The sequence below is a fragment of the Balaenoptera physalus genome (assembly GCF_965194825.1).
Source record: "Balaenoptera physalus genome assembly, chromosome: 13".
NCBI lineage: Eukaryota > Metazoa > Chordata > Mammalia > Artiodactyla > Balaenopteridae > Balaenoptera > Balaenoptera physalus.
In genome coordinates this window covers 90,254,557-90,271,135 of record NC_138892.1, presented here as the reverse complement: position 1 = coordinate 90,271,135, position 16,579 = coordinate 90,254,557, and the positions used below count along the sequence as shown (strand labels likewise).

Here is a 16,579-nt window from a genome sequence, read left to right as displayed (position 1 = left end):
CATAACACTCTTCATTCATATAGAGGATAAAAAGTTGCAGAACAGAGAATAACATTTGTCTTCTTGGAGGTTTACAGGAAGTCATGACCTGACCTACAGAGACAGCTGCAGGAACAAAGGATTCTGGTGCCAAGAAGCCTGCAACAGCCAGCCACACCTCTTCCCCTTTTAGTATAAAAGAAGCCTGAATTCTAACTCGGGTAAGACGGTTCTTTGAGGACACTAGTCCGCCATTGCCTCGGTCTGCAGGCTTCCAAATAAAGTCGCTATCCTTGTCCCAACAACTCGTCTCTCCATTGACTGGCCTGTCGTGTGGCGAGCAGTACAAGCTTGGACTCAGTAACAATACTACGGCTCCCTGTCCCCCCAAATTAAATACTGTCTCTGGGAGCTTCCAGGAACAGTGGAAGCTGTCTCTAGTGAGAAAGAGAACCTTGAATCAAATACTTAAACAACTGAATTTGAAGTGACAAATGAGCGGTACCTGGAGGAAGGTCTCTCTGAGGAAATGATACTCAAACAGGATCCAAGGGATTAACATAAGTGAACTAGAAAAGAGGAGACAAGAGTCTCCCGGGGAAAGGGAGAGAGGGTCAAGAAGCTCTATAGAAAGACAGAGCTTAGTGTTTATGAGGAGCTGAAAGCAGGCCAAGAAGGTGAAGTGTAAAGGGTGAGAGGGAACACTATGGAAACTGATGCTGGAGCCCCAGGCAGGGACCAGACCAGGCAGAACCTTGTGGGCCTAAGAAGGCTGTCTTATCCTGAAATCAATGGGAAGCTAATCAAGGATTTTAAGCAATGCGATGGCATAATCTGATCTGCATTCTAAAACAATAACTCAGGCTGCAATGTGGAAACAGACCGGTGAGGAGGCCAGATTAGATACAAGAAGGCCAATAAGAGACTACCATAAAATTCTAGGCAAGAGGCCACTGTCATCTGGAATAGGATGGTAGAGGCAATGGTGGAAAATAAGGAATAGAGATAAAGAGAGAGAAACGATCTTCACAAACATCAAAATGTCCTTCAGCACTACCCGGTAACAATTTCTCAAGAATAATGTGTTTGAAAAGTGATTAACAATAATAGCAAAACAAACAAAACCAAAATAACAACTACATACATGTCCGGCACCAATACTGTGGCTCACTTTAAAAACTGTATGATCATTTCATCTCAACACTAGGATGAAATTCCAAACACTAAGAAGGTGATCTCAGACACACCATCCCACACCCTTTCCTTCTCCCAGGGCTGTTGCCTTCGTGGGAATGATCTTGGGTCCTTCTACCCCAGGCAGCATCTCCTCCAAAAGAGTGAGGCTGCTGTCATGTGGCTGCAAAGGCTTTGGAAGAATAGCTATCCATTCTATTGTTCATTCAGCTCGTTTTCATTTACCACCTGCTATGCTATGTGCCAGGCCCTGTCTAGGTGCTGCCTTCAAGGAGCTCACAGTCTGGCGCGCAGAAAGCACATGAACAAATCACTGCTATTCAATAGCATAGTAACAGATATATACACAAATTTGGGTGGGGTGGGGGGGCGGAGGACAGATTTTTAATTGATATGGCAGGCAATGGAGATTTGGGAGAGGGAACTGGGAAGGTTATACAGACATGAAGATGCTTTAGCTGGATCTTGAAAAAATAAGAATTCATCAGACAAGGAAAGGAAGAATATTCTGGGCAGAGGGAATAAAAAAGCACAACTTTTGGGGGGAAATGCAAGTCATGTGGTAATTACAGAGTACTGCTGACCCTTGAACAGTGGGGGGATGAGGGACCCCTACTCTCCGCACAGTCAAAAATTCTCATGTTAACTTATAATCAGCCCTTCTTATACTCGTTCCTCTGTATTCATGGTTCTGAACCCGTGACTCAACCCACGGCAGATGGGACAGTACTTTAGTATTTACTATTGGAAAAAATCTGCGTATAAGTGGACCCATCCTTAAACCCGTGTTGTTTAAGGATCAACTGTTTAAAGTAATGAGAAGCAGGGGAAAGAAGGTGGACGGCTATTACTAAGCTTGTATTACTTTATATCCTCCGAGAGTTCAGATATTGAAGGCCTGTGTGCCCCCGTATGAAGTTTGAACTTTATCCTGTAGGTGGTAATCAGGCAGGGTTAACTTGACCAAGACTGATCCCCCGCGGTCCAGAAAAGGAAGTGGCCTCTGATAAAGTTCCATGGAGACCAGCCGTGGTCAGGCGCTGAAGGCCCTCAATCCTGGCCAATAGCAAGACAGGGATCCCAGCCCTCCCATCATGCCAGGGAAGAGGCTAGCTCTTGCCGAACCATGAGCTGATTGATAGATCCTTTTCTGGCAAGCTATGTCATTCACCTGTGTCTGCAAGGCTTGTCCTCTAGCTAGCTGCCAATCATGACTGCAGAGGGCTTTCCATCACCCACAAGCACTGAGCTGATAAACCAGACCAAAGCCAAGGCTCTGCCATATCTTAATACTTTAATATCACAGTCTTTGAATCACACACACCTAATTAGATGACTAATACGTCAGCCTAGTTTAAGGGTCCCTCTCCCGGAGTCCAGAAAGTCTAGGATCTCATCATCTGTAATTATGAAAAGGCGGCAGAGTATCTGCCAGCTGCTACTTGGCCTTCTCTGTGAGATTCCTCCACTGACACTGCTCCAGCAGACTTGGTGAGGGTGCCGTTTGGCCACTTGCTCTTGTGTGCATGGCGGGCAGAGAGGAGAGACCTAAGAGAAGTTACACAGATTTACGTTTTATAATGACAGCCGTTGGCAGCAGGATGGAGGGCGTTGCAGGGAGGCAAGTTCATAAGAGTGAAACCTGTCAGAATGTCCTTGAATGAGCCCATATAACAGATGATAAACCCTGAACTACCACAGTGGCAGAGAGGTCAGGGAAGAGGGGATGGAGTCAAGAGATATTTACAAAATAAAACTGCGTTGGGAAAGTGGTTAGTACAGAGGACAGATTCAAACATAAGACCCAGGTGTCAGCTCTAGTGATTCGTGGGCTATAGTATCATTACCTGAGGCAGGGAACAGAGAAGAGAAGGCGGATGGGGAGGGAGGGCATTTAATTCTGAACATGTGGAAGGTAAGGAACGTCTGGGACACTGAAGACAGTACCCGGTGGGGGGAGAGAATGGGTCTGTCTTTACTCACCACTACCTCCCCAGAACTAGCACTGTCCCTAGTACACAGCACAAAGTGCTTAACAAATGCTTGATGAACGAGTGGGTGAACTCATTTTATACAGAGTCACCAAAATTTTAGGAAAGCATAGTTTTGCAGGCTGCAGGGCATATTCATTTTGGCGGCGAGTCCAACACATGTGAAAGGGAATTTCTGGTGCATCAGAGCCTTATTTTAAATTTTAACTCAACTCTGACTATATTTTGTTGATTCTTGATTTGTACTAAATTTTATGGATCATATAGAAGTACTATATTTTTTAGATAACCAACAAGGACCTACTGTATAGCAAAAGGAACTATACTCAATGTTTTGTAATAAGGGAAAAGAATCTGAAAAAGATATGTGTATGTATATATATGTATGTATAACTGAATCTCTGTGCTATATACCTGTAACTAACATGATATTGTAAGTCAACTATACCTCAATTTAAAAAATCACATTTGAACAGGACCAATAGATACTTGTAAATAAACAAGTAAATACAAATAAAATTAAGATTACAGCTTATTTTATAAAAACAAAAAGAAGTACTATATTTTTTCCTGAGTCCATACATATCCCTGGCCTTCGGGTTTGAAGAAGTCCTCCAATAATCCCCATCTCATCTGGAAGCGCCTGCCAACCGTAGTTACTTCAGTTCTTAATGACCTTGTGCGTTACAGTCAAAGTCTATGTCAGGCTTTAACAAGAAAAAGCAATTAGGAAATGTATACGTTTTATGGCTCCAAAATTAACAATACTTTGTGAATGTGCTATCATCTGAATAATAGATAAGACCCAAAATGTATATAAAAGCAGAGTAGACCAAACCCTAGGGAGAGAAAAATTTAAGCAAAATAATCATATACTTATAAGGAGCTGCTAGCCAGTGCTTTATTAACAGCAGACCACCTCAAGTAAAGACACTACTGAATGAATTTAGTTTGCTATTGTCTTTTTCTCAGCACCTTTTTTTTTCTCAGGAAAGAGTTAAAACTCTGAGTCTCGGTAGACAGGAAAAATAAAATTCGGCAAGAAAAATTTTATGAAAAATAGTTTTCAGAGTATAAAACGTTGGTTATCCTCAAAAAGCACTTCTGTTTCCATTACAGACAGCACACCCACACCCTATCCTGAATTTATCCACCACACTTATCCCCTCACCTATTTTTCTGACAAGCTGCTAACATATTGCCTTAATTAACAATTTTCCCAGATTCCCTCCTTCACTTAGCTTCTGCGCCCTCTGTCCTGTCAGCCTCCATAGAGGTGACACAGGAAAGGATAAGAACCTAACATTTTTGTCTTAAAAATTCTTCTTTATCAGGCCTAATTCTCAGCCTGAACCCACATCGGGGCCACTGCCGATTCGGCCTGAGCCCTGGGAAATGTGGATCAGCTCTGGCTTTGGGGGATGATTTGAGGGAGCGGCCACCCAAAGCTGTGGGAATCACCATCAAGTTACACCAGCGGTCTTCTGACCCTGGCCTTCGGGTATGGCTCTGGTAACTTGGCTTCTGTCTTATTTTCAAAACACAGCCCCAGGTTGCCCTTCCAGGTTCCTGGTGCCCAGCTCAGACTCAGTTCCAGAAAGGTGCTTCCACCTTGTTCTCAAAAATGGTGCCTAATTTTGACCCCCAGGATGGAAACTTCCACCTTGTTCCCTTGAGTCCCTGCCTGGATTAAATGATCAGCTTTCCAAGCCTCTAGAAGGATGGAACCCTGCCTTCCTCTGGCCAGTACCTCCCCAAAGCTGCCAGTTGCCAAAACCTCCAGCCTAGTGGCTGGGAACTTGAAATCAATGACTGTTTAATCTGGCTCTCTGGGTATAGCTCCACCCTCCCCCAATCTCCATGTCTGAGTTTTGCACACTATTGGCACATTGGTTTTTTTTTTCTTTTTTTTAATTGAAGGAGTTGATTTACAGTGTTTTGTTACTTTCAGGTGTATAGCAAATTGATGCAGTTATATACATACATATATACCTATTCTTTCTCAGATTCTTTTCATTATAGGTTATCATAAGATATTAAATATACTTCCCTATGCTATACAATAGGTCCTCGTTGTTTATCTATTTTATATATAGTAGTGTGTATACGTTAATCCGAAACTCCTAACTTATCCCTCCCTCCCCCCTTTCCCCTTTGGTAACCATAAGTTTGTTTTCTTTTCTTTTTAATTTATTTTATTGAAGTATAGTTGATTTACAACGTTGTGTTAATCTCTACTGTAGAGCAAAGTGATTCAGTTATACGTATATATACATTCTTTTTCATATTATTTTCCATTATGGTTTATCACAGGATATTTTGTATAGTTCCCTGTGCTATCCATTAGCATCTTGTTGTTTATCTAGCCTATATATAATAATAGTTTGCATCTTCTAATCCCAAACTCCCACTCCATCCCTCCCCCACTCCCCCCGCCTTTGACAACCACAAGTCTGTTCTCTATGTCTGTGAGTCTGTTTCTGTTTCGTAGATACGTTCATTTGTGTCATATTTTAGATTCCACACATAAGTGATACCATATGGTAGTTATCTTTCTTTTACTCCCTATTATCTTCTGGTTACTGGAAACAGTTACCTAGGGTGAGAATCTTAATAACCCTTTCTGGCTACTAGCTGGACCGCCTTTTACTCTCCACAGCCAAATTAACTTCCTTATTCTACCCCCACCCCAACCCTTCTTCACCCAGAACTTCTGACCCTGCAGATAAGAGGATATGTCAGGCCACGAGGGATGACAAGAATATTGTGCCAGCTCCCATGGGATCTAAAGATTACAGGCCAATTAGCAGAAGAAGAAGAGTAAATTGATTTGAACAAATACAAACATTAAGAAAATGTTCTCTGTACTCATTTTGTATCTTTTTATTCCCTGACCAAATTAATTAAGCCAGAGAAAATTCAGTGTTGATATGATCTAAGTTAATCAAATGTATCTTTTTTTTTTGTAATTTATTTTTATAATGGGGTTTAGCTGATTTTCACTGCTGTGCTTATGCCGCTTTACACCCACTTGATTCACTTACAGAGGGATATCAATACATAGGTTTTAAGATTCTTACTAGTCAGATATATTCTTGGGCGGTGAATAGGGGGTGTTGAGTCCAGTTCACTGAGCAAGGAGTAGCTCTTGTCTATTACACATTTGGTTTATGGAACGGTATCTGTGCTAATTTCAAACCCTTGTTTTATGCATCACCCCACCTCACCTTTTCCCCTTAAGCAGCCATAGTGTGTTTTCTAAATGTGTGACTCTGTTCTGTTTTGTAATTCAGTTCATGTGTAGCGATTTTTTTTTCCAATTTTAGAACATTTTCATCAACACAAGAGATAATCCCACCCCCCCACAAGCAGTCATTCCTCATTCCTGTCGCCCCAGTTCCTGCTCATCACTGCTAATCAAATGCATCTTTATGCAGTTAAGCGATCTCTAATAGACCTGAGGAGTGCAAATGAGCATATCAAGAGCAGAGGCCTCCTGGTATGAAAACAAAAGCTCAAAACGAAGTCAAAATCAGAGAGAAATGCCTGTCTACACTTGGACATTTGCCAGTAAGAAGGACCAAGATGAAGAAACCAACTGAGGAAAAACAAAGATATACCAGCTTTTTCTGCAGGAAAACACCCCGTCATGTCAACCAAATCTAAGAAGAAAACGTTCTGTGGGACATTAACACCTCCTGAAAAGAGTTATCACTCCCATCAGACCTATGGGATGAGATTTGACTCAGTGGTAATTGGTGTCATGCAACCTTTTCAGTTGTTCCCAGGAAGCTTTAAGCTTGAGCCATAATCAGTCTTTGTACTAAATTTTACACACTGTCACCTATTTTAGAAAGGTCCACACCGTGGCGAGACACACCATTCCTTACAACTCATTTTCATTTTGTTCTCAACCATAGACAACCTGTGATAATTTTCATTAGAGAAAGGTCTTAATTTGTAATTATTTCTAAGTTTGAAAGACAAAGGCGTCTTATAGTTTACTTTCAACTACTCCGTGGGGCAACTAACTTCTAATCGTGTGCTTTCCTTTCCTCTGAGGATAACAGGTATTTGGAAGTCCTGTGATGACCCACTCTCCTCATCTGCTCAGTTACAGGACAATGAGAGGAACAGAGGCTACTAATCCATTGTTAAGATACACAATCTTAATTCACTAGAAATTAATAATGTATCTTACATTGCACTTTCAGCGTATCATAATTATTATCCAACTATAATGATACAAATGTCCAACTGGCACAGCCTGAGGCATCCTCCATAATTAATTTATATTTCCCTAAATCCCAGACTCAACAGATTTATCTCTTCTCGCCACTCATCAGAATGGAAAATTGATTTGACCACTTTTCTAGAGTTTTCCCCCCCATTGGTTCCCAAAATGCCTAAGAAATGCTTACATGCCATAAATGCTTAAGCAGATAATAAAAGTAACATTATTATATGTTTGCACAGTGCATTCGTTACAAAGCACTTTTACACCCCTAATCTCATTTTAACTTGGTGTCTCATAATAACACTGAAATACAAACACCAGGTATTATTAGTCCCAAACTGAAAATTATAAATTCAGGCTGAGAGTAGTTACATGACTTGCCTGGGATCACAAATGTCATCATAGAAAGCCAGGTCTAAAACCCAGATCTGTAGACTCCATTCCCTACATATTTCTCTAACGTTGCCATTTAACCAAGGATGATAGGAGTAAATGCTCTGAATTATATAATGGTAGTGGATCATGTTCTGGATTTCTATAATATAGAAGCAGTGTGCAAAGAATAATTTGCTTTCCTTTGAGAACCTGGATTTCTCTATCACAGATGCGATGCTGTGATTTACAAGGAACATTCAGATGACAAAAATATGTTTCCCAAATATATTTGGTCTTCATGCCCAGTTCCTGACTTGCAGCTCCCAAAACCCTTGGAATTTCCTGAACAATAAGAGCAAAGGGAACATCTTTTATAACATTTGGTCTCTTGTCCTCAGTTCCTGAAAATCCTTCAGAGCCATAAAGGTGAAAATGGTGTCTTGTTATGGATAACAAGCCCCTTCACACCACATCTGGGTTGATGTTAATGAAAGTGACTTTTGGAAACCATCTAATGATGGGGGCTGGCTGTCAGGGGAACCAATCATGAACAGAGGGTTGGAACTTTCAGTCCCACCCCCCTGATCTCCGGGGAGGGGAGAGGGGTTACAGGTTGAATCAAGCACCAACAGTCAAGGAGTTAATCAATCATGCTGACATAATGAAGCCTCCATAAAACACCCAAAGGATGGGGTTCAGAGAGCTTCCAGGTTGGGGAAACAGGGCGCTTCCACTTGCCACGAAGCAAGGCCCCAAGGTCCAGGAGAACAGAAGTTCCTTTGTTGGGGACCTCGCCCTATGTGTCTCTTCATCAGGCTGTTGATCTGTATCCTTTAATATCCTTTGTAATAAATCAGTCATCTAGTGAGTAAACAAGTTTCCTGAGTTCTGTAAGCCATTCTAGCAAATTAATAGAACCCAAGAAGGAGGTCGTGCGAACCTCTGATTTATAGCCAGTTGGTCAGAAGTACAGGTAACAACTTGGATTTGCAATTGGCGTCCTGAGCTGGGGGGAGTCACTGGAACTTCCCATTTGTAGCCGGTCGGTCAAAAGTACAAGTAATAACCTGGGCTCATGACGGATGTCTGAAGTGGAGCGTGGTCTTGTGGGACTGAGTCCTTTACCTGTGGCATCTGATGCTAACTCCGGGTAGGTAGTGTCAGAATTTAGTTGAATGGTAAGACTCCCAGCTAGTGTCTGAGAATTGCTTGGTGATAATGGGAGAGTCTCTACATAGTCTCCACACACACACACATTGGATTTGGGTCCAGGAACCCATTTAATAGAAACCAAAATAGAAACCAGTTGGAACTGGTCTTATTTCTCCTTCCAAAGTGGGCCACTAGGGCACCCAAAGTCAAAGGGCAACTACAGTGCTGTACAGGATCCTAGAGCCTGCATATCTGTACTCTATTTTTTTTCCTCTCAGATAGCTATGAAAGAATTTCTCCATTTCCTCTAAGAGTATTTATATAAGGGAAGCAAAAACCTTAAAATGGTTTCAAGGTGATTGCGTGATAAAAATTAACAATGAATCCACCAGAACCCATGACTTTTTAAGAAAAATATAGAAACAAGATAATAAACAATAACACTTTGGGGGACTTCCCTTGTGACGCAGTGGTTAAGAATCCACCTGACACAGTTACGAGCCCTGGTCCGGGAAGATCCCACATGTCGCGGAGCAACTAAGCCCATGCACCACAGCTACTGAGCCCACGTGCCACAACTACTGAAGCCCACACGCTTAGAGCCCGTGCTCCGCAACAAGAGAGGCTACCACAATGAGAAGCCTGCACACCGCAACGAAGAGTAGCTCTCACTCGCCACAACTAGAGAAAGCCCGCACGCTGCAACAAAGGCCCAACGCAGCCAAAAATAAATTAATTAATTAATTTAAAATAATAATAATACTTTGGAAATCAGACAGGCCAGGTTTTACATGCCAGCCCTCCACTTGCGAGCTCTAGAACCTTGAATAAGATATTTAACCCTCCTCAGTCTCAGTTTCACCCATGAAATGAAGACCAGAGTAACAACCACACAGAGTTGCTATAAGGACAGAGTGAGCTAACCTGTGAAGAAACTAAGGCAGGCAGTTGTCCAGTGGAGTGCATTTGCCTTACAGCTGAAATACTGAAAATTCCCAGCCTCTCTTGCAGCTAGACACACCCAGGAATTCAGTCCTGGCCACTGACACATCAGCAGGAGTCTGTCCAGATTTCCTCTTCTGTTTCCCCTCTGTCTTAATGGGATCCTGGATCAAAACTAGAAGGTTCCTTGGCCATCAGCTAAAGATGTTCAAGCAGGAGCCTGGGAACTTGATGGCGCTGTGTAGTCACCATCTAGCTCTAAGCTACTCACCTCCTAATCCCTAACTATTGCTTGAGATAAATAAATACCTATTTGGTTAAGCTCCTGTGTCAGGTCTCAGCCAAACACAAGTCTGACAATATGAACCAACACAGGCTTGGCAAAGATCTATGCCCACCAAACAGTCCCCTCAGTTTCCTTCTAGTTGAAAAGGTATATGTTTGGAAAATGATTACAATCATATTGGTAAGTAAAAAAGCAAGCTACCAAATGATGTAGATTATATAGTAGAATCTAAATTTCGTTAGGAGAAAAAAATTGCTCTGAGATTCAGGAATACCCAGGAGCTCAGAGGATTCTATTAAGCACATTACTGTGAAAAAAAAAATGTGTATTTTCATTCTAACAAAGTCATTTTGACAATACTACTTCAAAATATCCTGCTGGGTTTCCCCTGGGCCAAGGGCATTGTGGGTCCAGGCCAAGTGGAAGATGTCAGGGAGTTTATGGTGATCAGAAGAGCTGGAAATGTCTGTCTGAGGTGCATTAGTGATGTTTTGTGATTCTGTACATATGGCCTTGGGTGGATATTTTGAGGAAAATTGACTCGTCTAGCTTGTGATGTATTTCATGTGACTATCCAGCACAATGTAAGAGAATGGTGGGCCGACCATATATTTATTACACCAAAGAAAATATTTATCAAATTATATCAACACAGTTGTGGTTTCTAACATTCCTGCTACTCCCTCACTCATTGCCAAAGAAATTTATGCTCTTTCTGGGTAAAAATATGTCTTAGGCCAAAATAGCATTTATTCGGTATTATCTACAAATGTGGGACCATGTAGGCTTCAAAGGGAGAGGCAGAGCAGGAAAGAGCTGATCCCAGCCTAGGGGATGGAGGTATCCTCAAGTATTCTCAAAGTGGGAACACTACCACCACACTGTCCCCTCCAAACACACACACACACACGGACTGCATATTCTAGAAAACCTACATGAGGATTAAAATTCGGCCCTTCATGCCTAGTAATATTCAACAAATATTTCACCAAAATACATTTATAGAGCCATTTGAAAACAGCTGCATCAAACTGTCCTGCTTGGTCTCCTATAGTTCAAGCCAGGGCACAGCAGTGGTACAGCCCAGGCGGGACATACATAGGCAGGGAGAGCAGCTGGAAATGAGCATCTATATTAAGTGCGAGGCTTAACTGCACGAGGCACAAAAATGAGTTTCCTCAAAAGCTCACAAGATGGTATTGAGATCAGCAGATAAAGACTTTTAGAAAACTGTGATAGGTGATTAGGCAAATAACCGCATTGGAGGCAGAACTGAATAAATTTGATAATAAAGCCATGGGAAGTCATAGGAGGTCCAAATAAGAAGCAACTAACTGTAATTACAAAGTATACAGCATCTCACTAGGGCCCTTGTGGACCCTCCAGCCTTGATTCAGGACCTGTTAACTTTCCACATCACACAGAGAATCTTGGATTGCAGCTTGGCAACAACAACAAAAGCAGTGATTAAAATAGGCAAAGGAGTAATACCAATAATAATGACAGCTGACATATATGGAGCATTTAGGGGAGAAGTGTAATATATAATTAAACTAAATACATTAAAATATATAATTAAAAGTGTGATATAAATTAAATAAAGAAATAAATTTTTTTTAAAAGCTGAAATTTAAAAAAAAGTGTGATATAAAGTTATACATCTGAGTTAGCAAAGGAGTGATTTAGCATTATCTTGCTGAAACAGGGAGAGGAGGGATGCTTTGTTCAACTGACCACACGGAGCCCAGCTCACTCACCTGCATTTCTGCCTAATCAGCACACACCACTTTCTTCCCACAGGGAGCATGAATGAAGCCTAACAATTAACTGACAACTTAGCTTCCTGATAACAAACTAGAAATCTTTCACTGAGAAATAAGAGGGCCCGGCGATAGACACCCTTTGTGTTGATGCAAACTGATTCTCCAGGATTTCTATAAATTAATTAGTCATTTCAGAATCTCTGCAGAAGAATACACACGTGACCTTTTTTCAAGTCTACCCATTGAACTGGTTCAGCCCTTTGTAATGCCTGTGCACACACACAGTGATGTGATGACTTTCACTTTCTAAGAAAAAAGCATTTTTCCTTTATTATTCAGGGATGGTTCCTTGGTCTTGCAGCTGGCATACAGAGACACAAAATTCATGTGCACACACTTGAAAAAGAAAATGTTTCCTGCTATCTTACTGCTGCAACTTAACAGATAAGATGGGAAGTTAGTTTGTATTTCTTTAATCATTTCCTCTCTTCAAATCTATTTTCTAGCACAAAGTCAGTTAGTATGACTGAAGGCCCTCATCTATAAAATCCTATTTTGGGTTTCTTTAAAATCTTTTCTATTTGATGAGCTATTAAAGGAGATTGCTTCCTTATCTCTTCTTCATTTCATAGCGAGTTGATATCAGTGTTTGTACAAAGAAGATGCTGTGAATTGGCTTACTCAACCTCAATTCCACCCTTTTTCTAGTTTCCTGCTAAAGCTTGATTGCTTTAAAAACTGCCCCTCCTGGACTTCTTTGCAACTAGTGTTCTGGATGCAAATTAATCTTACCCACTAGATGCACTTGAAGGAGATTTGGAGGGAGGAGGTGAGTTGAAACCCAAATTCCTGGCCCTGTTTCTGCTAATGGCAGTGGCCACTGCGGTTTTCTAATCCCTAAACCACAGTTATGGCAGTAAAGTTCTTGGACTAAGTAATTCCAGGAGCCACCTCTTGACTCCCACTCCTCTATTGGCCTAACGATTTTTTTAGTGCCTAATGCCCAACATGAAATATCTTTCTGCTAAAAACACCTAGGAAGGTTTCTGACTAATGCAATTATATTCTTCATTCCTCAGTCTAAAGATGCGGTATATGAACCAGGACAACATTAATAAACCTAACATTTACATAATGCTTTGTAGTTTACAGAGCACCTGGACATGCATTGTATGACATGTCCTTGACCTCAACTCTGTGAGGTGGCTGGAGAGGTACTGCTCTCGCCACTGTACAAGTGAGAAAGCTGAACCTCAGAAGAGTTAGGTGACTTAGCAAGGCATTTAGTTAGGAAGAGATGGAGACAAAATTCAATCCTACATTTTATGACTGTTAATCATTTCCTTTGACATAAGGAAGGCTCCCAAGGGCAAATGAAGAAGAGAGAAAAAGCACAAGGATGCTGGCCATGAATTAAACCTTCTATTTCCTATTTTAAAATAAAATATTTTAACTGTATCATTATACATACTCTAAAACCGTTAAATTGGATGAAAACACCTAAGAATGAACTAGCAAATGGGAGCTATTTCATAGAGCATGTGACTTTGGATCTGGTACTGCCTGAGCCTCAAACTTTATAAGATGCCTCCTCTGAAGAATCTTTGCTATTAATACAGATATATGTTTTCCACCTCTGACCATGAATTCTCTTTCTGCACAATCATCTGGCCAAACCAAGAGTAGCGTGAAGACTGGGGGAAGCCGAGATTCATTTCTTAATTTCTCCCTAATGGCAATTTCACCTAAGATCCACTTCCCATCTCCAACTAGGGCTCCCTAGAAACAAAGACTTCCTTTTCCCCCCCACTAGCTACATAGATATATTTTAGTAAAACATTTGATTTCAGTGCTTAGGAAACCACAAAGAAAAACATTAAGGAAGCAAAGCTTGATTTAGACCACTTCAAAAGTGGTCAAATACTTTCTCTCCATCTCCACCACTCCTCCACTTCATAGCAGTAATCTAACCACAGGGTTAAGATTCACAAGCTCTAAGAAGCAACTTCTGACCATATGGTCCCCACTCCCTGAGAACAGTCTCAGCCCTAAGAAAACATTCCAGTATTGCAAATCTTCAAGATCATGCCACAGCCAACCTCAAAACACTGGAATTCCACAATTCCCTGACCTTGCTTCCTTCTCTGCTTGCTTTCTTCAGTCTCATATGACTCAAATCAGAAGGGCTAGGAAATCTGTTACTCTATAATATCCTACTGCTGCCCCTGCATCACAACATTATTTGATTTCTTCACGAAAAAAAGACAGTATAAAGGGAAGCATTTATAATTCAGAAAAGTAAGAAGATGAAAAGAAGTAGATCTGATTAGTTAGGCAAAATCAATTATCCCTTTCCTATGATATCAAGACATATAAGAGACTACATTGAAAGGCAACAAACTCTGTACTAACCTGGGGGAAGAGAGAATAAGTTGAATTGTCAATAGTGAATGAGTATAAAAACTCCCCATCGTACCACATGCTCTTCCCCATGGGGGAATTCATTTTAGTCATAGCAAAGAGATGGGCGGGGTCACAGCAGTCTTCCATCTGTTTCCTAGGAGAGAAAACAAGAGAGAGAAAAGAACAGCAGGTTAAGTGAGCAGCAGACTCATTCACTTGTCATTCCCACAGAGATGTGCAGCCTTACCTCAGCGCCAGCTCACAAAAGCATCTGTGTCTCCAGGGTGATTAGACTACTATTAATTCATTCTTCCAGCCATCAGAATGCATGACCGGAATATTTCATAATTTTAAAAAAGTTAAAAAAAAATACATCAGCTGGTAGGACTGTAAATTGGTGCAGCCACTATGGAAAACAGTATGGAGACCCCCCAAAATATTAAGACTAGAACTACCATGTGACCCAGCTATTCCACTTCTGGGTATTTATCACAAGAACACAAAAACACTAATTTGAAAAGGTATATGCACCCCTATGTTCACGGCAGCATTACAGTTGCCCCTGGGTATCTGCAGGCAATTGGTTCCAGGACCTGCCTCAGATACCAAAATCCACAGATGCTCAAGTCCCATAGTCGACCCTCTGTATCTGAAGTTCTGCCTCCATGGATTCAACCAACCTCAGATTGTGCAGTACTGTATGTATTTATTGAAAAAGTCCATGTATAAGTGAACCTGTGCAGTTCAAGCCCATGTTGTTCAAAGGTCAACTGTATTTACACTAGCCAAGATATAAAATCAACCTAAGTGTCCATTTATGAATGAATGGTAAAGAAGATGTGGTATATATACACCACGGAATACTACTCAGGCATAAAAAAGAATGAAATCCTGCCATTTTCGACAACATGGATGACCCTTGAAGGTATTATGCTAAGTGACATAAATCAGACAGAGAAAGACTGTCTGATTTCACTCATATGTGTAATCTAAGAAAAAAAACAAAAAAAACAAAATAAACAAAACAAAAACAAACTCATAGTTGCAGAGACCAGATTAGTGGTTACCAGAAGGGAAGGAGGTTGGGGGGTGGGAGAAATTGGGTGAAGGGGTCAACTGTCTGGTGATGGATGGTAAGTAGACACATGGTGGTGATCAATCTGTAGTGTATGCAGATGTTAAGTTATAATGCTATACTCCTGAAATTGATATAACTAAACAAAAAGAAAGAAAAACATCAGCTCTCACATGCAGTTGAAATACGTCCAAAGGCGAAAATAATCATTATAATTACAGATTGATGGATTTAAACATCCAGGTGCAGAAAAGGCTTGGATGGCTAACGCATCTTCATGGTAATTTAACAATCAGATGGTTACATTTGGGGACCAGGGACTTTACGTGACCTGTACGGAGTAGGGAATACACAGAGCAGCCCCAAAGAGGGTGCACATCCCCCCAGACTGAGGGCATGATCAAAGAACCACCCCTGGGAAATCCTTTTAAATAGAAACAGAATGAGATGAAGGATGTGATTTCAGGCACCGGTGAAGCAACCTGCCTTTCTACTGGTAAATTGCGGGCCTTTCCTGTTCTTGTTTTGTCTGACTCTCAGTAGTGTGAGACACAGCTGAGCGCCGGGACTTGGCGAAGGTCTCCTCACTCTTTTTGTGTCTGAAACACCAGGGTCTCCTCCCCTTGTCCTGGGCTGGCTCGCTGGCGCTCCTCTGCTTGCCCCTCACATGGTGGCCATATTACTATTCTACAGGCTAAGCTTCACATTCTCCTCGAATTCAAAGCCTGTCAGAAACCAATTCCATTTCCTCACTGAGCCTTCAGGAGTAAAAGAACTCATTCCCCAGTCCCACTTCTAGAAGGACCAACAAAACAAATCGCTGACATAAACCACTTCTGAATGGTGCCCCTAAATTGACCTGCTTGCTCATATATCTTTGGCCACGAGTGGTACCCAAGCGTAGAGCTGATGGGGATGGGGAGCTAGAGTACAGCCATCCTTGGTCTCCTCAAGGTTGGTTCCAGGACTCACCCCCCCCAATATCAAACCCCATGGATGCTCAAGTGCCTTATATGAAATGGCACAGTGTTTGCAGATAACCTACACAATTTCTCCCGTGTACCTTAAATCATCTCTAGATTACTTATTAGTGCACTACCTAATGCAGTGTGTTATGTAAATAGCTATAAATACAATGTAAATGCCATGTAAATAGTGGCCAGTGTGAGGCAAATTCAAGTT

At 41.4% G+C, this 16,579-nt stretch overlaps 1 protein-coding gene across 1 annotated transcript in view; it reads right to left on the bottom strand.

The window, feature by feature from the left end:
• Positions 1-16,579, bottom strand: part of ST8SIA1 (ST8 alpha-N-acetyl-neuraminide alpha-2,8-sialyltransferase 1) — a 304,938-nt gene that overhangs the window by 233,579 nt on the left and 54,780 nt on the right. The window contains exon 2 of the mRNA XM_082419852.1: positions 14,332-14,476. Coding sequence (XP_082275978.1) covers positions 14,332-14,476 — 145 coding nt within the window. The remainder of the gene's footprint in view (positions 1-14,331; positions 14,477-16,579) is intronic.